Raw genomic sequence first — 24,337 nt, forward strand, 5'->3', positions numbered from 1 at the left:
TGTAATATGACAAAATGTGGAAAATTTTAAGGTGTATGAATCCTTTTTCAAGGCACTGTAGAGTGGGGATGGATGGCTAGAACCAGGATGGGATGTGGAGGGGGGGGGGGGGGGGTGGAGCCAGAATGGGATCGGGGAGTGGATGAACCTGGGATGGGATTGGGAATGTATGGAGCAGGGATGCGATCGGGGAATGGGTTTTGTTGGGCAGTGCGTCATCAGGCCTCCGTGGCTCAGATCTGTAAGGTGTGTGTGTGGTTTTCACTTAGATGTTCGTATGTATTCAATTTTTTTTTTTTTTTTTTTTTTTTTTTTACAGCTGAAGTGATTCAGGCCCCTTTCAGTTTTTCAGGTGGACCCATTCACCCCTATGGACCAGTAGTTGTCAAGGGACTTGTGTCCCTTGACACCTGCCTAACTTCAATCCAATCTGGTCCACTTTATATAAAAAAAAAGGGGGACCCACCCCCCTCCATCTAGGGCATTCGGGTCAAAGGGCAGTTGGATGTAAATGGAGGAGACAGGAGAAGTACATTTATACCCACTGGTCCATGGACTCTGGTCAGTTTATGCAGAGCAGACATGGACTGACACTGACCTGTCATCCCCATGGTTTGCTCTGATCAGTGGACAGATCCTCTGCTGAGAAAATTGGATTCCTCCCCCTGTGAAAGGAGAGCTGCCTTCATTAGAGCATTTAAATTTTTGTTTTTACCAAAACTTTAGGCTGGCAGCTCTGTTCCTCACAAGCTAGCGAGGTGATGAAAGTGCTTTTATTTTTTTATTTTATTTTTTTTTCCCATTTATAAAGCCAACTAATTACATTGTGCTTTCCTCCTCAGCTCTTAAAGGAGAATTCAACCTAACCTACAAGGCATCTCCTGATCATGTCCCTATTGTTCAATATGCCATACAGTACATGCTGAAGGATGAGATGGTGGGGGATGCCATTAATCTCAATTTGGAGAAATGCTTCAAAAACCAGGTACATGGAAACTTGTTTCTAAAATTTTGTAGAAGCTATGGCCTCCAAGGAGTCCTCTAAAATGTGTATGGTTGATAGCATATTTGTCATGTGGACTGAATGGATTTGCTTAGCTTTTACCTGTGTCCAGGAGAAGGGACCTATGGACAATGGTCGGGGCTTGGATTACATATAGGAGCTTCCAAAATGGCAGCATACAGAAGTCATTCATTGGTTGTAGCTGGTGTATTCTTCTTTTATATTAGGCTGGATTTACCCTGTTCCATTTGCATGCAGCATATGGTAACGGACACGTGGGTGTGAATAGGCTCAGTTACTCATCATGTCTTTCATGCTAAACTGTTGATACGAACATGGCTATTAACCAGTCAAATAATAGTTTCTATGGTATACTACTGTGTGCATTTTTAATGCAGTAAAACCCTTCCACTAGGACTAGTGTGACTAGGCGCTATAACTGGGTCTCTATAGTTGTCTAGTCTATAGTCTTCTCTCAATTCATTTAAGAATTGGGAACATAACTTTTGATGTTTCAACATGAAACGTTTGATAGTGTTACAGTATGTTCTCCCTGGCACCTAATTTTTAAGGTTAATATAAAGGCACGGTATGTATTGTGTGATGTTTGTGGTGTTATGAAGATGGTATATTATGTGAGGTACACAAGGTCCTTTTTTTTTTTTTTTTTTGCCCTGTACACACAATAGGATTTTCCGACCACAAAACTGGATTTTTTTCCAAAGGATGTTGGCTCAAACTTGTCTTGAATACACACGTTTACACAAATGTTGTTGGAAATTCCAAACGTCAAGAACGCTGTGATGTACGATGAGCCGAGAAAAATTAAGTTCAATAGCCAGTGCGGCTCTTCTGCTTGATTCCAAGCAGGTGTGGAACCTTGTGCCTCGGACTTGTGTACACACGCTTGGAATTTTCTGACTAAAGGTGTGTGGGTTTTTTTTTTTTTTGGGGAAAATTTGAGAACCTGCTCTCAAACATCTGTCAAATTCTGACAGCAAATGTCTGATGGAGTATACACATGGTTGGACTTTCCGAAAACAAGCTTACATAGACTATTTCTAGTCGGAATTTCCGTGTGTACAGGGCATTGGAAGTGGCTCAAATGTGCTGTGAACAAGTTTCAGCCTTTCTCAACATTTTTAACCCCTGTAATTTTCAGATCTTTCAGAATCCTTGCTAAAACACATTCATTGGAGTGTCTGAGAAAAAAATCACTTAAGTTGGTAATCAGTAGGAAGATGGCAACCCTTTTTCAGTAGTGGTCAGAATGCCACCATTAGACAGCTAAAAATATGAAGTGGTGTCCTGCTCTTAGCTTTAAGTGGTGTTGGCTCAGGAATTTTACAGGCTCCAAAAAAGATCAATCAACCCTCAAGGCTCAAGCTCCAGAAACCCCTAGCAAGCTCTGGAGGAACCATAGGGTTCCATGGAATCCTGGTTGAGAATGGCTGGTTTAGAATTTCTTTATTTCTTTGTTTAGGTCAAAAATGTAAAGCCTTGAAACCAAGGCAGTTGGCAGCATTCATACTTTCCATAACAAACTAATAAAAAAAAGTTAACTTGTATCTGCTGGGAACCATTGTTTGTGACTGACAGCTGTGAAAAATGCAGTATTACATGCTATTTATACAATTGCTCTCCTCCAGGTTTCTGCTAACTTCACATCAGCAACAGAAACCCCTGGCTCTCTTGTTGGCTTGGAAGTGAAAACCACCTCAGACTCTTCCTGCCTCATTCGTGTCTTTGATTCAAGCCTCCTGCTTCTTGATGCAGGGCAAAGCTTTTCTGCTGCTACGGTAAGATATTGATGCGGTTGAAGCGTTGACCTTGGACAGTGTTTGCTTAAAAGCAGTTTTCTTCTTAAGTCATGCTCTTCATACTTGCATGTGGGATACATGTTAATGATTCTTTACCCTACTGCTTACTTGGTGGAGGTAGCTTAGGCTTGTATGACTTCAGAGCCCTTTTCTGAAATCCTATATGGACTGGTTGCTGGTGCCATATATGCAATAGATCACCTAAGGTGTGCACTAAACACAATTTCTGAGTTGAGTAAACTGAATCTGTACTTGGCTTCTAAAGAAGCCTTACAGCAGATTTCTCCAAAGCAAACCTGCAGTCCTCTTCTCCCCCTTGGGATGGGTAATTTCATCAAATGCTTCATTATTTTCAAAGTGCAAATACTTCCTTATCAGGGAAAATTTGTACTCTGATATGATCGTGCCAAATAATCGAGTGGCTAGTAATTTATGGGTTGTCCAATACCACTTCTGCAGGGGTTTCCCTACCACTCCCTGAAGAATTAGAAACATTTCCAAAGGTCCTCTTTGGTCACTGGTTCCCAATTTCTGATCCTTGAAAACCCCTGCTCCTGGTACCAGTTTGTCTCATAATTTAATTTTTCAATAACCTCATTGGTCAAAAATAGTTGGCGGTATGCAAAGGGGTTGTCGTCTTCAACATCCACTTTGATGTCAGGTGCTCTAGTAAATGCTAATCTTGGGGGTGCACCTAGTCTGCACACTGAGGTCAGTCGCAGGATTGTCATAGACAATAGGGGTGGGGAACTTCTTTCCTTCTTTCCTTCTCCCTGACAATTCTTGGGGATGCATGCTCAGAAGGTGACTAAAGAGAATAGTCTGAGTCAGTCGTTCCTGTCCAGGAGGAGCACCCAGCCTGGAGGGCTACTACCCTCTTGGGCATCCCAGCACCTATATCAATAACTCAGCAAGGCCCCAGCTAAGCTATGGTTGGGGAGGACTTAATTTTGAGAGACTCTTCAAACTAAAGGTCTGGGTGTTTACAGCTGTTAAACTACCCAACCCACCCCACCACCAGTTGCACAGAGACTTAGGCTTGCCTGCCCTGGAACATTGCTTATGAAGTCTCAGTGCTGTCCATTCCCAGAACTATTGCTAATGGACTTTTCGACGGAATAGCTGCAGAAGAAAGGGATCTCTTATTTGACATTCTGGAGTACCTCACCGCTCCCTCTGCCCTATTCAAATTATCCAGCAATAAACTAAGAAAGGAAACCCTTAGACTATTCACTTAGCCAGAAGTTTGGATTCTGTTGCGCACCTGACTGCGGTTACATTGGTGGGAAAGAACCTGGGATACCACCAGGACCAGCCAAATGGTCAGCTCTATGCATACAACTTTCCATCTATTAAATCTTCTGCCCTTGTTGTTTTTTTACTTTGGATATAGATATATATATATATATATATATATATATATATATATATATATATATATATATATATATATATATATATATATATATATATATATATATATATATATATATATATATATATATAATTTTTTTTTTTTTTTTTTCTGCCAGTAAATGCCCTATACAGCCCACTTCCTGTTTTTTGTCTGGTAATTGGCCTAGGCAAATGACCTCATGCACAGCTCGTGAGTTTGCCAACAAGGGAGGGGGATGAGTCATAGGAGGGCCAATCCAAACTGCAAAGCTGGATGAGGGCAGAGATGACAAACGCCACAGAAGAGAAATGAGCAGGAATGCATAGGTATATGTGCATCTGTGTAAATACAGTAAGTGAACAGGTAGCATCTTCAGCTGCCCACAGTTAAAATGGCTGCAGTCAGACTTGGTGGGGGAGATTTCTGCAGAATATTTGGCAAGTACAGAATCACAGTATATATAAAAAATGCAAAGTGGTTGGAGGGAAGCTTCAGAATGGTAAAGATGTTTTTTATTACAAATTTATGTGTGCAGACTACAGTTCCTCTTTAATATTGATCTGAATGTAATTCTATCCCATTGCTACAGGTGTATAACTCTCTTCAGTACACCAGCCTGAATGGATACTATGCCGCAGGATTCAATGTAGAACCTCCTCAGCTTCCCTGTATTGATAATAATAAACAGATTCTGGTCAATGGTACTTATTGGCAACCTGTTAGCTTCCCTGAGGAAGAAGATGTCAGTAAGGTTTATGGTGTAAGTATTCACTGCTCGCGGTCCACAAGCCTACACTCTCAAAAGCAGCAGAACAGGGGTGTCAAACTTCATTTTATCCCAGGCCACATCACTATTATGATTCCAATCAAAGGACCTGGTTGAATCTGAGACTATATAAAATTTTGTCCAAGGCTATTCTCGGAATTGGGTGCAGGAGGGTTTGGCCAAATTGCACTAACAGTGGGAGGATCTTAAAGGGGCAATAAATAACAGCAGTGTGTTTTTATGCAGAGTTTAAGTATGTGCTATGTACAGAGTTCAGTGCAGTTTCAGAGAACCAGAGGTGGTAGAATGGCTAGCTGAAAAAAAAAAACCTGGGTACAAGGGCCTTGTGTTTGACACGTGCAGTAGAACATAAAAAATGTGTTTTAAAGAAGGCCACTTGGTAATGTTCACAATTCTGCATAAATACATTCATGACATGTCCTAAAATATAACAGTATCATTTTTGTTTGACATCACCCCATCTAGGAGGTGGGGGGGGGGGGGGGGAGAGAGGAGGCAAATAAGTAAACTTCCCTTTTAGGTGGAGCTCCACTTTAAGTTTGCCATGGGAGGACCTGCTGATTGTTTATCTATTGTCAGGACTGTAATTTTACCTTTTCAATATCTTGCATTTTGATAGTTTCAAAAGCCTATCAATTTTGCTAATCTCTGGTTGTCTGCCTGCTCCAGGCAGAAGGGGGCTTCACCTTGTTTTCCCGTGATCATTCAGACTATAAAATGTAAGCAGCAAGTCACTAAGTAAAACACCTCTGCCTCTACTGCAGCCTTTTAGAGATTGTGTTAACTCAGCCAAGAACTGCAGAGGCACCAGGATTTACTGTACATGCCATAGTAAATGGTGACCATCGATTTATGTCTGAACAAAGATGGCTCTGATCTTTGCCGGAGAAAAAGCATTTGAAGGGAGAGGTTCTGTGAGAACCAAAGTATATCCATTACTGGCATACATTCACCTGACACCAAACTATAGCCCATACAAAATAATGTGATGTAGCACTTGACTATAAGGGCATCTCTACTGTTGGTCGTCTTTTGGTCCCCTGAAAGTCCCACACATACCTGTTGTTGTTGATCCTGTAAGTAAAGTCCAACTAATTCAGCTTCCTGTGATTGTGTGGCAACAATGCTGCACTGAGAGTTACGCCACGCGCCCCCCCCAGGTTGGAGGTGCTTGCTTGTACTACAGTGTGTTGCGATGATGATGCAGGGGGCGTGGCTATCAGAATTGCCACTGCTGAGTCACAAGCTGTAGCTTATCAGTCAGCACCTGGCCACACCCAGTCCTACCCACTGCTTTCTGGATTGGCAGCGCTTGTTTTCTGGAACACTCCCTCTTGTCTAGGAGGGGGACCTTGGGTTTTAGACTAATAGGAGCCTTTAGTTTTACTTTTGATGTGGAATAAAATGATCGTAGATGTACTACCTAAAACTATTGCTTTGGTGAGCAGGCTTACCTTGGAGGTAGCCAAGCAGAACTAAAGTCCAAAAACCAAATATAAAAAAATTAAGTAATTAAAAAAAATTGGTAAGTATATCTTTCTTGCCTGGCTGTCATCCTGAATCAATGATTTCAACCACTGGGCACTGAAAGTATACAGATCAGGAATGCATGTGTGTTCTTGGGCAGCTAGTCAAGGATGGGCCAAACTATTTTTGCAGGAGCAATGATTTTAATTATGCTTAAATGAAACGATAAAAAGTAAAAAATTCCTTTAAATATTGTGCCTGGGGGTCCCCTTAGTCTGCTTGTGAAGTGATGCATCTGTGTGATGTATTAAACATGACGTAGCAATGACATTTCTAAAGCAAATTTAATTTAAATTTGCTTGCGGCTGTAATGTATTGCCAGCAATACAGATCAAAGAAATTTTAACTACTTGGGGTCCCCCCAGTACATACAATATAGGGCATTTTCACCCCATTCCTGCCCAGACCAATTTTTCGTTTTTAGCGCTGTCGCATTTTGAACGACAATTGCACGGTCATGCAACACTGTACCCAAATGAAATTATTTTATTTTTTCCTCCCCACAACAAATAGAGCTTTCTTTTGGTGGTATTTTATCCCCTCTGTGGGGTGTTTTGGGTTTTTTTTTTTTTTTTTTTTTTTTTTTGCGCTATAAACAAAAGTGACAATTTTGAAGAAAAAACACACTTTTTTTACTTTTTGCTATAATATAATATCCCAATTTTCTACATATTCTACATTTGGTAGTAAAAATCACAATAAGTGCATATTGATTGGTTTGCGCAAAAGTTATAGCATCTACGAGATAGATTTATGTCAATTTTATTTATTTTAACTAGTAATGGCGATCTGCGAAAATTTTGACTGAATTGCAACAAACATTGGACACTTGACACATTTTTGGGACCATTCACATTTATACAGCGATCTGTGCTGTAAAATGTCACTTTTTTTTTTTTTCTGTGTAAATGTGACTGGCAGGGAAGGGTTAACACTAGGGGGTGATCAAGGGCTTAATTAGGTTTCCTAGTGAGGAGGTGATTCTAACTGTAGGGGGCAGGGACTCACAAGAGGAGGCAACCGATCGGTGTTCCTCTGTACTGAGAACACTCCATCAGTCTCCTCTCACCTGACAGGACATGGATCTGTGTTTACACACACAGATCCATGGTCCTGCTGTGTTCACAAGCAATCGCGGGTGCCCGGTGGACATCATGGCTGCTGGGCACGCGCACTGGGTCAGAGCAATGTGGTGCACGTGCCCCCTGGGAGGCCAAGGACGTCATATGATGCCTGCCCAGGATGGGAGGTCCCCCTGTGGATGTCATATGACTATGGGCAGGTAATGAAGTGGTTAAATGGCATGGGGTACCCCCAAATCTATACGAGACCCTTATTCAAGCAAGCAGCACTCGGTGCTTTGCAGGGTGTTCGTCGGGGCGAATACCCTGCAAATTTGGGTGTTCGGGCCAAACATTTGCCTGTTTGGCAAACTCTTGCTCGGGCCGGACTGCTCGCCCATCCCTACAGCTAGCATCTTCAGGCTGTCAGCAAAGGCAGCCTCCATAATACTTCACTCCCAGCTGGGCATCTTTAAACGCCAATAAATATAATATATAGTGTGTATGTACAGTATCTCATGAGTACACTCTCACATTTCTTATCGTACATCACAGGACACAGAGCCATAGTAGTTACTATGTGGGTTATAGGCCACCTTCAGGTGATGGACACTGGCATGCCCTAAATTGAAAAGTGCCCTGTGCTGTGCTCCACTGGAGAAATCCTTGCTGGGGCTAGCCATGCAGCCGGATCCATTCAAAGTGTCTTTTCCACCAAATTGAATGGTACCTGGGCCTTGTATCCAAAGAAACAAGGTCTTGCCTGTAACGCTCCTCTTTAGAGCTGGATCCCGGGATCAGTATTTTTTGGTATTAAGGCCATACATTTTTTACTGGAGGTGGTGCTATTGCAGGTCCAGGATTGTGGGTTTCCTTGAGGATCCCCAGCTTCTGAAGGTTTAATGGAACCCACCGTGAAGAGTGAAGATTGGGTCAGTTTACCACAGAAAACCCTGCGACAGGAAAGGTAAGTGAAGTTTTCTAAGAAGCTTTTCATTTTCTTATGATTGTCTCCTTTTACATTTAGTAAGTGCCTACGCCTATGTGTCACCACTGGGGGCTGTATTGAGCACTTACCGTCTCATGCTTCTCAGAGCCCATGTGTCCAGGAAGCAGCAGGTTTCTCTTCCGCCGCCCCCCCCCCCCCCCCCCCCCAGCCAAGCAGTAGACCTCCGGTAAGTCTGGGGAGGGGGGGGGGGGGTTTCCATCTCCCTACCAGCCTCCTCTGTGAGTGTGTGTGTGTGTTTGTTTATATATATATATAAAAAAAATAAAATGTGAACCGCTCGTCTGCTTCCAGACCCCCCCCCCCCCCTCACCATTCCTCCCTCTCTGTGGATCCTATAGGATTAGGCCATGGGGGGGGGGGGAGCAGGGCTTAGCGCTGTGTCCAGCGCGGGAAGGTATGTTTTAAAAGCTACCATTCATACTGTAGGAGGGACACTGGCATATAAGGTTTTGTGACACAGCCATTCCTGTGACACATTTACTACTGCATCAAGCTGTACATTAATAGCAGTGACAGAGATGGACTATTGCTCAAGCAGTGGATGAATTCCTTCTGGTAGTACCTCTACTTTGTGCATTGGGCTAAGGTCAGAAGGGGGGTGATAAACCTATCAGAGGGCTCTAGAAAGACTCCTATAGTCACACTGAAGCCTAGATCCATCCCAGTAAAGATGGCATCCTCCCCTGAGAGTAATATGGCTGGTCAGAGTGAGCCGTCAGGAGGGGCTGATGATGCAGCTGCTTTTAACACTGTAGCCCCTGTGTAGATCACTAAGGAGGTTTTTTTGTTTTGTTTTTTTTTTGTTTTTTCTTCAACCTTTTTTTAAGCTTGAAGCAAAAGTTTGATGGTTTAATCGCATTCCAGAGTGGGACTAAGTGAAACAAGTCCCCGTCCATTGCTCAGGACCCTCGTACTGAGGAACAAGGGGCGAGAGAGGATGAATTTCTTTAGGACCAGGAAAAGGCTGATGTCTCCTCTTGGAAGTATCAGGTTCGCAAGAAAGGGTGTTGGTTCAATCTCTCACTGAATTGGTCCGCTCCACATTTTTACTCCCAGTAACGCAGTCGGTCGATGAGCCCACTTCTACTTTGGGGAGGCTTTAGTGAATCCAATCTGTTCATGCTTTCCTCTCCATTCTTGGCTAGGAAAGCTTGTTTATGCTGAGTGAGAGCACCCAGATGAACTTTTTTTAAATTTATTTTTATTTCCTACGAAAATGTTTTCAATACTTCATTCTATGGAGGTTTTATAAGAAATGGGGAGTTCCAGCAATCAACGCTGCTATATCCTCTGTAAACAAACCTGATTTGGCATATGAACATCTCCTGGACAGAAGTTCCAACAGATAAGTTGGTGTTCCTTTTAAAAAAAAAAAAAAAAAAAACTTTGCTTGCAGGTTCAGTCATTCAACCTGCTCTGGCAGCGATCGGGACCATAAAGGACCATTTTATAGAGGTGCTCAGTTATTGTTAATCACCAGGCCCAGGATTTGGCCGGCATATCAGAAGCATTGTGTTTTTTACAGTAGATGCTTTAAAAGTTTTCCCTTTTTATGGATGGATAAGGGTTATTTGGAGACAATCTGGACAAGTCTAGCCAAAGAATTTCAAATTGGAAAAGTTCCCTTTTTTTCAGATTAAGAAGTTTAAGTATTTTTCTTTTAAACATGCTTCTTCTCCAGTGCCAGGGGCATCAGCCTCCAGGCAGTCACGACTGCCTCCACCATCGGGTTCAAAAGGTAAACCTCAGGGTCAAGAGGACCTGGGGGAGGAAACCCATAAAATACTAAAGCCTTGTGAAAGGGCGCCTCCGCTCGTTCGAGTGGGGGAAAGGCTTCTACAGTTTTTCCTCCAATTTCTCTAGATTACAAACTAGAGTTCCCAGTGTTTCTGTCTCCTCGTTTTCCCAGAGATCCAGTGAAAAGAAGTCTTTCTAGTTTTGGATCGTATCTTGTGTCAGAGTGACATCAGTGGTCCCCTTGGTAGAGCGAGGATTAGGGTTTTATTCAAACCTTTAAACTTTCAAAACTGTATGGGAATGTCAGACCCATTTTAGATCTCAGATTTAGGTTTTTGAATATCCGTTCTTTTCGCATGGAGTCAATCCAATCAGTAGTATCCATCCTAAAAGGGGGAGAACTTCTGGCGTCAATAGACATCGAGGATGCTTTTCCATGTGCTGATTTTCCCCGCTCACCAGAAACTTCTACGTTTTCGAGGTAGAAAATCTTCATTTCCAGTTTGTAGCTGCCTTTGGTCTAGCTACTGCACCTAGAGTGTTTACAAAAGTCCTGGCTCCTCCTTTAGTCAGTTTATGTGCTCAAGGTAGAACGATATTAGCCTACTTTGATCTATCAAGAATAGGATTGTCTAACAGTAGCCTGCTTAAAACCAAAGTTTGGTCACCGCAGTCGGCTACCTGGAATACCTAGGTTGGATTCTCAACCTAGAGAAATCCTCCTTTAAAACAAAGGAGATGGCAGTACTTGGGGCTGATCATAGGCAGCCCAGAGTCTTTTTGCCACAGGAAAGGATCAGTTCCATAAGGGAACTGATTCAGTTGATCAAGATGAAAAATCCTTCTATTCGACTTTGCATGAAATTGTTGGGAAAGATGGTGGCTTCTTTTGAGGCTATTTCATTCAAGACTGCTGCAAAACTGTATCCTGTCAACTCGGAACAATGTCCAAGCTCTGGACTTCCCAATGCGTTTATCCCCCAAAGTGCGTCAGAGCCTCCATTAAGGGCTTATGTCCAATCTTGAAAAGGAAAATCCTTTCTACCAGTTATCTGGAAGGTGGATACAACAGACGCCAGCCTTCTGGACAGGGGAGCAGTCCTGGAAGAAGCATCTGTCCAAGGGAAATGGTCCAAATCAGAGATGACCTTGCCCATCAATATTCTAGAGATTGGAGCAGTATGCCTGGCCCTGGAGGCCTGGATGCTCAGACTACGAAATTGTCCTATGTAGGATCCAATCCAACAATGCCACAGCTGTGGTCTATATCAGTCCCCAAGGGGGAACGAGAAGTTGTACAGCCCAGAGAGGTGAATCCTATTCGATCTTGGGGAAAACATTCCTTGCCTATCAGCAATTTTCATTCCAGGGATAGAGAATTGTCAGGCCGACTACTTGACTACAATTGTTCCTGGGAGAATGGTCCCTTCACCCCAACATTTTTCTGTCGATATGCCAAAAATGGGGAGTTCCGTACGTGGATCTGGTTGCGTCCAGGTTCAACAACAAGAGTGACAACTTTGTGTCAAGGACAAGGGATCTGATGGCATACGGAACAGATGCCTTGGTTTTTCCATGGGATCAGTTTTCACTGATCTGTGTTCCCTCCTGTTCTGCTGCTTCCGTGTCTTCTTCGCAGAATCAAACAAGAAGGGAAGGAGGTGATTCTTGTGGCCCAGGAGATCTTAGTTTGCTGAGATCATAAAAAAAATGGCAGTAGGGGACCCTTGGACCCTACCGCTATGGCCAGACCACCTCTCGCAAGGTCGGTATTCGATCCTACCTTACAAATGCAAAATTTAGCAGTTAGACTACTGAGACCCATATTCTGAAAGATTGTGGGCTGTTGGCTTCAGTAGTTTCTACTTTTGGTTAATGCTAGGAAGCCTGCCTCCAGAGTCATATTCTATAGAATCTGGAAGGCATATGTCTTCTGGTGTGAATCTAGGGGTTGACACCCCAGGAAATATGTCATAGGTGGGATCCTTCTATTCCTACAGATAGGATTAGAAATTAAGCTGGCCTTGAGTATTATCAAAGGCCAGATGTTGGCCTTATTAGTAGGTTGGTTTGTTTTTTGTTTGTTTTCTATGACCACTTGCTTCACACTTTGGTTCGTAACTTTATTCAGGGGGTAACGCGGATTAATCCTCCAGTTAGGTCTCCCCTGAACCCTTGCGACTTAAATTGGTCCTGTCTTTACAGAAGCAGCCTTTTGGGCCAATACGAGATATTCCCTTAAACCTCTTGATGAGGAAAAACATTTTTCTTGGTTGCCATATCTTCTACAGGAGGAGTATCAGAGTTGGCTGCCCTTTCTTGTAAAGGGCCATATTAGTTTATTCATAAGGATGAGGAGGTATTGTGGGCTCATCCTGAATTCTTACCCAAGGTAGTTTCGGTTTTTTATTTAAACCAGGATATTCTGCCGTGTGTGTGTGTGTGTGTGTGTGTGTGTGTGTGTGTGTGTGTGTGTGTGTGTGTGTGTGTGTGTGTGTGTGTGTGTGTGTGTGTGTGTGTGTGTGTGTGTGTGTGTGTGTGTGTGTGTGTGTGTGTGTGTGTGTGTGTGTGTGTGTGTGTGTGTGTGTACATTTTTTTTTTTATTTTTTTTTCCAGAACCTCGTTCTGTGAAAGAAAGAGGCTACTACATTCTCTTGATGTGGTGAGAACGGTCAAGTATAATTGAAAGTGACCGCTCAGATTCATAAAACAGATGTTTTGTTTGTTGCCAGATGGTCCCAAAAAGGACAGGCATCGAAATCTACTATTTCTAGATGGATTAGTCAAGTGATTGGTCAAGCTTATGGTTTAAAGAGGGAAAAGCCCTTTTTTTTTTTTTTTTCCCCCACCCCCCCCCCCCCATTTTAAAGCGCATTTCTCCTGGTCTGATGCTTCTTGGGCAGTGCATCATAAAGCCTCCATGGCTCAGATCTGCAAGGCCATAACTTTGGTCTTCAGTCCATACATTTACCAGATTCTATCAAGTGGATGTAAAACATCATGAGGATATCGCTTATAGGCACAATGTACTGCAGCATGAGTCCTCCTAGTCTTTGTGCCCTACTTTTTGTTGTCTCCGTCCCTTCAGTTGGCATTGCTATGGGACATCCCACATAACTACTGTGGCTCTGTGTTCCGTGATGTAAGATAAGAAAAGGATTTTTATAACCGCTTACCTGTAAAATCCTTTTTCTTTGAAGTACATCACGGGACACCGAGGTCCCTCCCTCCTTTGGTATACAAAACTGAGATACTCCCACCAGTGGGAGGGGTTATATAGGGAGTGCGTTTTTTAAATTGGGGCATGCAAGTGTCAATCACCTGAAGGTGGCCTATAACCCATAGTAACTACTATGGCTCTGTTTCCTGTGATGTACTTCAAAGAAAAAAAAAATACAGGTAAGCTGTTATAAAAATCCTATTTTTTGTGTAAAAAATAAATAAATAAATTTATGATTTTTTTTTCATGCAACATCACTGAAGAAATTACACTTTGCTACATTGTAAAGCCTCAATGTAAAGTAGTGTGTTTACAGCTTGTATAACGGTGTAAATTTTCTGTCCCCTCAATATAACAGTCATTAATGTCTAAACTGCTGGCAAGAAAAGTGAGTACACCCTTAAGTGAAAATGTCCAAATGGGGCCCAAAGTGTCTAAATTTTTTTTTTTTTGTGTGGTCACCATTATTTTCCAGCACTGCCTTTTTAACATTCTTGGGCATGGCATTCACCAGAGCTTCACAGGTTGCCACTGGAGTCCTCTTCCACTCCTTCATGATGGCATCAGGGGGCTGGTGGAAGTTGGTAACCTTGCGCTACTCCTTCTGTTTTTAAGGATGCTCAATAGGCTATAGGTCGGGAGACATGCTTGGCCAGTCCATCACATTTACCCTTTAGCTTGCTTGACGTCATCGGAATCAAGTTTATCTTGGTCTCAACAGACCACAGGTCATGGTTCCAGTAATTCCATTTCCTTAGTCTGCTTGTCTTCAGCAAACTGTTTGAAGGCTTTCTTGTGCATCTTTCCAGGCTTCCTTCTGGGATGACGGCTATGCAGACCAATTTAATGCAGTGTATGGTCTGAGCGCAGACAGGCTGACCTCCCCCACCCCTTCAACCTCTGCAGCAATGCTGGCAGTACTCATGCGCAGCTTTTTTTCCCCCAAAGACAACCTCTAGAGATGACGCTGAGCATGTGCACTAGAATTGGGTTGTACATGATCGCGTACCAGGAACCTAATTTTAGGGAAATTGCCCATGTCGCCCTAATGATAAATCAGGGTTGCATACACGTATGCTCAGTATGTGTCTGCTTATTCTTTTACATAGTTATTATTTCATTTTTCCTACGTAAAAGCATCCGCAGGAGCAAGTCAATAGGTCTACTACTCCAAAAGTGCGACAATTCGCAAAATGTAGAGGTTTGAATATCTTGCCATTTTGCAATTTAATCGTCTTCTCTATATTGATAAATTGGCATTGAGGGCAACCCCCACATTTAAAGGTACACCGGTGTTTGCAGGGATCGTCCCTAAATTCCCCTGTGGACTCGCTGGTGACTAATTTTGTCCCTTAGGGACTTTGTGCGTCTGAAAGTGATCAGAGGCACTTCAGAAATTGATTGATTGTAGGATCAATAAGAAGTATGTGCCAATGTTTCTTCAGGATGTTCCTAAGGGTCAGATGTTTGCTATACATCATAACTAATCTGTTTTGTTCCAATGTTGACTTCACACCTTTTTTGATTTCGATTTCTCAAAAATCAAGCTTTGTCTAGTCTGCATACGTGCCCTATTAAAAGCCTTTTTGAGGCAAGTATGATAATAGCCACGTTGTAACAACCGCTGTTGTAATTTTCTTGATTCAACCTCAAACGTAAAATCACTAGCGCAATTCCTTCGAATTCGTAAACACTGGAAATGGGGGATAGATCACACCAGTGGGGCCGGGTGGGAACTTGTTGCGTGCAAAATTGTGTTGCCAGCTGTTTCCTTGCGGTACAAGGAACTCGACAGCTGGCCATCAGAGTTCTTGAATAGTGTAACATCCCAAAAAAATTCACCTTTGCAAAATTGCACGTCATGGTGAATTTCAGGTAGAAATTGTTCCCCATAGCTATCATACATTGAGGGTTTCCAACGTGCCAGTCCACACAAGATATATATTGTCGCTATATCTGTACCAGATAGTATCTGATTGTGTACATCCCAATTCTAGGGGAGGGGATTGGGACAAGACCTTTTTACAGCATGAGACAAGGTGGATAGTGGCCATGCGTGCCACACGACCGCCTGGCCTCAACAACTCTATTAGCTTCAGACCCTTTCTAGAAGGATTTACATCTGGTACCTGGGATGGGCTGGAGGGTTAATAATTTTTTTGATAGATGGGAACTGTGGAAGTATATTTTATATGCGTATGGATTTTTGCTTGTATGCTTTCCCTTGTGAATTTTTTATTTATTTTTCTTCCTAGTTTGTGTCATTGAGATATGGTGTGTGTGTGTTTCCCTGACGTGTGGAGCGGACATCGGGAGGCTGTTGAATATGCGAGTTGGGGCGGCCTACACGAGATGTGGCCTTTTTTGACTGTTGTGTACTTGCATCACGGCGCATGTGCAGTTGGGCCATGATGCAGTTCCGCCCTTCTTCCACCTTTTTATCTTGTTGAATGTCGTTTGCGCATGCGCGGTTACGCCATTACGTAAGCACGTGGTGGATGACGTGGTCGTCTTGTGGTTGTGTGCCCGCGCATGCGCAGTCCTGATGGCATCTCTTCTATGCTTGGACGCCTGGTCGCAGACAGATTGGTGTCACTCGTAACACTGGTGTCTGTGCGCCAGGCACCTATTTAAACACAAGTAAGCCGTCCCCCAGTGAGCAATACTATTAGCCTAAGGAGACAGCGTATCGTACACCCCGGCCTCTCGGTAGTAATTTAGATTGTGGCATTTTTGGTGACAGTTTCTCACCATCAACCTTATGGAATCATTGGTTTATCTACAGGTAATAATTTCATAGGAATCCACACCCATAGGCTATTGTGGGAACCGCATTTGGGGCTGACAGCCACGTTGCTAGGTCATTCTTACCCCCCCCCCCCCTTATCCTATGGGTAAGCTATAGTAGTCTTGTTAACTGATTTCACTGTTATACTTACACCGGTGTGAAGGGGCGGAGTTGGTGTCTGTCTGTCTTTTATTTGTGTATATGATTTTCATATTGCACAATTGTTTTACTCTTCGTTGTTCTGGCTTGTGGGGGTAACCACTAACGGAGTTGCACTGGATATAGACATTCACATATACCTACATCTATTTCTACTCCAACCCTCGCAAATGTCCTTGAAAAGGGGTTTTCATTTTGATACCCCTTTGGAAGTGAATATAAACCTTTTTTTTCCACCGGGGGGGGGGGGGGTTAATTTGGCAATTTTACCACCATATATAGAGGAGCGTGTCCATTTAAGGTGGGTAATATTTAAAAACATGGGCCGGGGGCGTGGAACCCCCCCCCCCCCCCCCCCCTTTTTTTTTTATTTTTTTATTTTTTTTATTTTTTTTATTTTATTTTTTTTCTCTTTTGTCTCCCTACTGTAGAATTACCACAATATTGTTATCTCCTGCTCTCTACCCGTGATGAAAGTTTTGTAACAAACTGGAAACTCGTTGGGTTTTGGGATACCTATGAGAGTATTAGTGGTTCTTGTACATTTATTTATTTATATATTTTGTACTTTTTTGCTGTATATTTTATTGGAGACATTGTGTCTGTCTCATCATTTTTGTATTCTATAAATAAAATTCTATGTTTTATTCATACGTTTGGTGTTGGTGGTCTGATTTAAAGTCCCATTAAGGGGGTCTTTTTTTTAAAAAATGTTTTCAGTTCTGCAGCTCCGTTTCAGGGTCTTGGCAATCTTCTTATAGACTAGGCCATCCTTGTGTAGAGCAATCAATTTTTTTTTTTTTTTTTTTTTAATACTCCATTCTTTGCCATGAGGCATCATGTTGACCTTCCAGTGACCAGTATGAGAGTGAGGGCAAAAACACCAAATTTAACACACAAGTTGCATGATACCTGGGAGGGAAAATGGCCAATTGGGCCCAATTTGAACATTTTCACTTGGGGGTGTACTCTGGTCAGTGGTTTAGACATTAATGGCTGTGTGAATTATTTTCAGGGGTCAGCTAATTTTTACACTGTTATACAAGCTGTACAATCGCTACTTTATATTAGAGCAAACTGTCATTTCTTCAGTGATCTCACAAGAAAAGATAGAATAAAATATTTACAAAAAAATGGGAGGTCTGTATGTATTTGTTTCCACTTCACAATTATGTGCCATTTTTTTATTTATTTTGGTCAATCGCATTAAAATCCCAAGAAAATACATTTTTGTTTTTGGTTGTCACATGACAAAATGTGGCACATTTCAAGGGGTATGATTACTTTTTCAAGGCACAATGTCTATATACTGTATATGAATATATTCAAAAATATAAATTAATTATTTTTATTTCAATGCGCTCCTGCACATTGCATGTTGTCACATTTCTGTTCCTATCAGGGTATTGGTATGCACGTGATCACTGATACGCCCTCCCAGCAGCCACAGCTGTGCTCGCGACCAAATTTTTTTCCTTCAATGATGTTTGAACAGCCGTCTAGGAGATTTGCTGCTGCTGGGGAGTTTTCATTATCCAACATAAATACCGCTGAAATCTCAACTACTGTATCAGGTAAAAGTTCAGTGTGATACCTTGGTCTACTAAAACCATATAAAAACCAGAGTAATCTATATAATACATATGTTATGAAAATGTGTAAACCTTTTAAGAAGTTGCTATTGCCAAAACTTTTCTTCTTCTTTTTTTTTTTTTCTTACTAGTTTGTGTGTGTGTGTGTCTCTAAGCACAAACGACACTTCTTTTCTATGATTCGATTTGTTCTCCTTCCAGTGTGATTTTTGCATCTGTCCTGCTAGGAGGCAGCTTCTTCACTGCAAGGCTGCTGTAAAATGATAAAATCAGCTGTTTGTTTTTTGCATTGGACTAGAAATTGAGGATAAAAAAACAGGGTTGTATAATGGGAAAATTGACCATAGTTTGACCTTTTTTATTATAATTGTGTGTGTGTGTGTGTATATACATATTATAGAAAATCTACACACCCCTATTGTGCAAAAGGGTGTGGTGTGCGTTTTTTTTTACATTTTTTTGGCAGGTGCGAAAAAAAAATGCTTTCAGCCACAGATGTGTTAATAGTTTTATTTGTTCTCAATTAAGATAATGGAATGCAAATAAACAGAATAGAAATCCAAATCAATATTTGGGGTGACTGACCACCCTTTGCCTTTTAAAAACAACCTCAGGTCGTCCAGGTATACTTGCACACAGAACTCAGCAGGTAGGTTGTTCCAAACATCCTGGAGAACGAAGCGCAGATCTTCTGTGGATATAGGCTGCCTCAAATCCTGTCTCCATGTAATCCCAGACAGACTCCATGATGAGATCATGGCTCTGTGGGGCCAAACCATCACTTCCAGGACTGCTTGTTCTTTACACCAAAGGTGTGGGTGTGTGGTTTTTATCTTTTTACTTTCTGTATGTTTTGGGGTCGTTGTCCTGCTGCAGAATAAATTTGGGGCCAATCGCATGCCTCCCTGATGGTATGGCATGATGCATAAGTATCTGCCTGTATTTCTCAGCATTAAGGACACCATTGATCCTGACCAAATCTTCAACTTAATTTGCAGAAATGCAGCCCCAAATGTGCAAGGAGCCTCCACCATGCTTCACAGTTGGCTGGAGACACATTGTACCGCTCTCCAGCTCTTACCCCAACAAACTGCCTCCTGCTACAGTCAAGTAATTCACATTTTGACTCAGTCCAGAGCACCTACTACCACTTTTCTGCACCCCAGTTCCTATTTTTTTACTTTTTTGTATAGTTGAGTCACTTAGCCTTGTTTCCATGTTGGAGGGATGACTTTTTGGCCACGATTCTTCCACGAAGACCACTTTTGGTCAGATTTCTCTGAACTGTAGATGGGTGTGCCTAGGTCCCACTGGTTTCCACCAGTCCTGTGCTGATGGCACTGCTGGACATCTTTAGATGTGGAAGGGAAGTAAGCATGACGTGTCTTTCATCTGCTGCATTTAAAGCGGGAGTTCTGCCGTCTTTTGTTAAGTCAGCAGCTACAAATACTGCAGCTGCTGACTTTTTTAAAATATGGACACTTACCCGCCCAGCGCGCCCGTGATGTTGGCACCCGAAGCTGGTCTCTCGATCAGCTCTCGGGTGCTGCCGCCACCATCTTTAGCTTCACTTCCCAGTACCCTACTGCACATGCGCGAGTCGCACTGCGCAATAAGGATGGTCCCCGCTGTCTCTGGGATCCGTGTGTTTCCCAGCAGACAGCGGGGGCCCCGCAGGAAGTGACGTAAATACCCGCAGAATCTGCGGCTATCTATGCCGGAAGTGGGTGCAAATACCTGTTTTTATACAGGTATCTGCACCCCCTCCCCCCTGAAAGATGCCAATTGTGGCACCAGAGGGGGGTAGGGTTCCAATGAGCGGAAGTTCCACTTTAGGGTGGAGCTACGCTTTAAGTTTCCTAGGCTGATCAAAGCCCTTAATGTTGCCCGTTTCTTTGTGCTTCAAAAGAGCTTGAACAGTACATACTGGAACTCCGGTCTGCTTTGAAATCTTTGCCTCAGACCTTGCTGATTCAGTAGAACTACCTTTTTGTCTTATTGCTGTGCTCAGTCTTGCCATGGTGTATGACCTGTGCATACTTGCCAATAGTCCAACTTTTTCCCGGGACAATCCCAATAATTGGACCCTCCGTCCTGATGAAAATCCTGGGATTTTTCTTTTCTCCCGGGAATCGGGACTGGTTTTGGCAAAAAAAGCAACTCTGGCTCTGAAAATGTCTGCTGCCGTGGGTTCTCTTTCTGGCTCTTTCCCCTTGTGTTCAGAGGAGAGGGGAGGGGCCTCTGATCCGTGCAGCCAATCAGCTTTTTTTTCCCTCAGTGTACAAGTAGACAATTCTCTTGTACACTGAAGTCAGCTGCACGGATTGGAGGCCTCTCCCCTCTCCACACGGGAAAGAGACCTAAATGGAGCTGCCGCCAACCCTCCGCCCCGTGAACTGCTGCCGACGAGAGGCAGAGCCAAGGGACTCCACTGCCTGCGGACACCTGATGTAAGGAGGGACTCTGTTGGGGACGCATGATGGCACCTGGTTGCAGATGACATGTAAGGTGACACGCTCAGGGCTCCCATTGATTCAGCATTATGGTAAGTTGAACTATTTAATTTTATATTGCAATGTAATAATAGAAATAATGCGCTTCAATCATCCTGACACTATGCCAACCATGGTGCCGGGATTAGGGATGAGCTCGGTGTTCGACTTGAACGCATGTTTGACTCTAACATCGGGCATTCGTCTGTTCGGTGAATTCAGAACTTTGTGGACCGTTCGCACCAAATACGTGTGGCACGAACGGCCTACAATGCACTACGCCTCGCAGTGCATTGCTGGCTCATGATTTGGACAAGCATGCTCTGTGGCCAAGCATGCGGGGTCAATCTCAGCGCGGCAGCGAGGAGAGCCATAATTGGCCACAGGCAGGATGCCTGTGGCCAATTGTAGCTCAGGGGGTTAGTACACGCCCAACACTATATAAGGCCGCCAGCGCGGCGTTCTTGTGTAGTGTTTTCCAGTGTGCAGGGAAAGGGCTAGATAGGCAGGGACACTGTTCTTTTCTCAGGCATCTGCAGGAGTTAAAGTGGGTGTTGTGCCTCCAGCTGAAGATGTGCCTATACACCTGAAGATGCCCCTTATTGCTGGTGTTGTCTGTTGCATAGCTTGCATATTAGCCTTTAAAATTGGCACTTTTGATTTTGACCGTTCGAGTCCCATAGACTTTAATGGGGTTCTAAAGTTCGTACAAATTTTTGGTCCGTTTGAAGGTTCTGGTGCGGACCGAACCAGGGGCTGTTCGGCTCATCCCTAGCCGGGATGTTTGATGTGCTAACAGCAGGTATTTGGAGTGTCTATTGTGGTGTAGGAACTTGGCATGCTGTCCCTCCATCCCGCTTTCTTTCCTTCCTTCTCTCCCTAATTCTTTCTTTCTCCCTCCATCTCTCATGCATCTCAAACCACACCCCCTTTTCGCCACACCCAATATTTGCCATATTTACTATAAGCCACACCCAATATTTAATCTTTCATTCCCTGCAAAGGTAAAGCATAATGGACTACTATGCATCGCATAGTAGCCCATTATGTGTCACCTGACACAGGAGCCAGCGAAGTTACCACTGTCCCCTGTAGTCCGGCGCATCCATCTTCTCGGTGGGTCTCGCCGCTCCGCCGCTGTCATTCGGCGATGCCGCGATGTCACTCCCGCGCACGGGAGCCGCCAAGCGCCTTCGCCGTTGACGGATGGCGCGCTCAGTGTGCCGCTGTCTACGGCGCATGCGCCGTAGACATCGGTGCCTGTCTTTCGGCAAATATCTCCTAAACCGTGTAGGTAAGCCTTAATCTAGGCTTACCTGTAGGTCAAAGTGTGTTGTAAGGGTTTACAACCACTTTAAGTTGAACCCATTTTCCCTTTATCGTCTTTCAGGACAGCCACCAGAGACATTGGCTCCTCCCCTCTGCAGGAAACACTGCGCCATCCCCTTTTAAAATTCTTCCTCCCTTGCTGGTTCCTCAGTAGTTTCCTCCAGAGGGGAGACACTGACTTTTAGCTGGGTGACGTCATGTCCAGTGGAAGGGGCGGTTGACATGCAGCTTCTGGTTCCAGCCACAGATCACTGAAGAGGGGCTGGGCGAGGACTGGAGAAGAGCCACATTGCTGTAGAGACAGCATTAGGCTCCACTGGCAGCACAAGCAAGACCTGTTTTTTTTTTTTTTTTAACATATCCGATGCAGAGGAATGGCAGACTGTTCCAACTGAGGCCAGCTCCAGTCACTCCAAGGTAAGGGGTCCTAGGGAGGAGCTCCCCTTACCTCATCTCTTACCCCCCCCAACCCTTGCCAGCTGAGGAGGGTTTATATCCTCAGTGCCAGGGGATAAACCATGGGGCCCTGGGGAAGGAAGCTCACATGTCCTTTTCTTTAAAAAAAAAAAAAAATATTTGGTGCCTATATTTCAGTGCAAAACAGACAAAACTAAACCACCTCCTAGTTCCAAGAGGAGCCCTTCATGTAAAACCACACTAAGGGACTCCTGGGTAAAAACATTCTGTAATGAATGCATAGGCATGGTAGTTCAGGAACATTCCACTGAACAAGGCAATGAGTTAGCAGCCTCATTTAAAGAACTATCCAATATCTTTCAGTCTTTCAAAACCTTGTTTGCAGATCCCACAGCCTCAAACTGCTCCTCCACCACTTCGGCAGGTAGCATTGCCAAAGTTGCAGGTACCCTCCAAGTGTGAGCCCATCGGCAGCCTCCAGGGAGGAGGCTGAGGAGGAGCCAAATAGTGCAGCTTCTGGTTCCCAGGAATCAGGGGGGGGGGAAGCAATGGAAGGTGATTCCAGAAACCATCCCAGTATAAACTTTCGCTGGAGCAAGTAGAGAACCTTCTGGGGGCCATCTATACTACCCTAGGTATGCAACCCGAAAAGACCCTAACATTACATGACCAAATGTACCAGGGCCTAGGAGAGCTAGAGGAAACCTTTCCCGGTCCATGAAGTCTTAGTAGAGACTAAGGAATGGTAGGAAAACACTCCTTTTCAAAAGCTTTAAAGATTTCTTTATCGTACATCATGGGACACGGAGCCTTAAATAATTACTTATTGGTTTATGGGCCACCTTCAGGTGTTGACACTGTATACCCAATACAGCAAGTTGACTCCCTTATATAACCCCTCCTCATAGAAGAATGAGTTTTTGCCTGTAACGTTTCTTTGAGGCCTGGACCCTAGGAACCAGGACTTTTTGGTCTTTCCTACTTTACCTAAAGTTCTCCTGAGGGGTGCTATACAGGTCCAAAGGAGTGGAACCCCTATTAAAAGGGACCTGGTCTTTGAAGGTTTAACTACGCTGCCCACTGTGATGGGTGAAGTTTGGTTCTGGTATTCAGCAGTATCCTGCAGCAAGGATAAGGTAAGAAAAGAAGCCTAGGAACCGTAAAAGGTCCACCTATGGGTTTTTTTTTTCTTCCATAATAAAACTTTGTGTAGGGCACTACTCCTTGGGAGCTGCAAAGTTGTTAATTACCTTTTGTGTTAACTGATTCTGTTCCTCCCATGCAAAGATCCACAAACAGCAGACAGTCTATCTTTTTAAAAGGCTTTATTTCTTGAGCTTGAATGGAGGTTGCATTTAAGTAGAGGATATGAATTGCCTCTAATCTGGTTCCTGACTGATTCTGTGTACTTCCCTTTGTTGACCTGACCAGCATTACTCTGAATAATACTGTGGGTTGTAGATTCCAAAGTCCCAAGGCCTCACCTGCCTAATTCCTTGACTCTTGCAAATCCGCCCAATGTTGGTTCTGGAAAGTGTCTCTCACTAGGTCATTGGGCACATGGCAAGTTTACAGATGAGCACCACTGGGTTGCACTTCCTTTGCTCACCTCCCATCCACAGTCCATGTTTCCCACAGAAAGTCGATCCCGGTTTCCTCCGTCTGCTTTACACCTACTTCCTCCTCCGTATGGTCCGGCGCATCCCCGGTTGAGTCACCTATTTTCTCCTCTGGATTACATTGTGATGACTGCGTGGCTTATCCAGCTCTGGGGCCTCTGAACCCCAGACCTTCAAGCCTACTCCTGCTGCACACTACATCTTGGGCCTCCTCAAATGATTGGTCCAGAGCTCTCTAGTCCCAAGTCCTGCCTCCCTTCCAAAACATTTTGCTGAAAGGCTGAGGGGATCTCTGAGCCAGGTAGCTGCACTCCCACCTCCAAAATGGGGTTGGCACTTCATTTGTATGCCTTACAATGTCTCCTCTAGAGGGAGTATATT

The 24,337-nt window shown here is 43.7% G+C and overlaps 1 protein-coding gene across 1 annotated transcript in view; it reads left to right on the forward strand.

Annotated features, from left to right (window-relative positions):
* The window catches only part of LOC143930659 (ovostatin-like), a 208,426-nt gene that overhangs the window by 89,071 nt on the left and 95,018 nt on the right, over positions 1–24,337 (forward strand). The window contains exons 14-17 of the mRNA XM_077455158.1: positions 843–985; positions 2,653–2,802; positions 4,809–4,979; positions 17,910–18,081. Coding sequence (XP_077311284.1) covers positions 843–985; positions 2,653–2,802; positions 4,809–4,979; positions 17,910–18,081 — 636 coding nt within the window. The remainder of the gene's footprint in view (positions 1–842; positions 986–2,652; positions 2,803–4,808; positions 4,980–17,909; positions 18,082–24,337) is intronic.

The sequence above is a fragment of the Lithobates pipiens genome, unplaced genomic scaffold (assembly GCF_037356315.1).
Source record: "Lithobates pipiens isolate NorthernLeopardFrog02 unplaced genomic scaffold, aLitPip1_a1.2 Scaffold_25, whole genome shotgun sequence".
Classification (NCBI taxonomy): domain Eukaryota; kingdom Metazoa; phylum Chordata; class Amphibia; order Anura; family Ranidae; genus Lithobates; species Lithobates pipiens.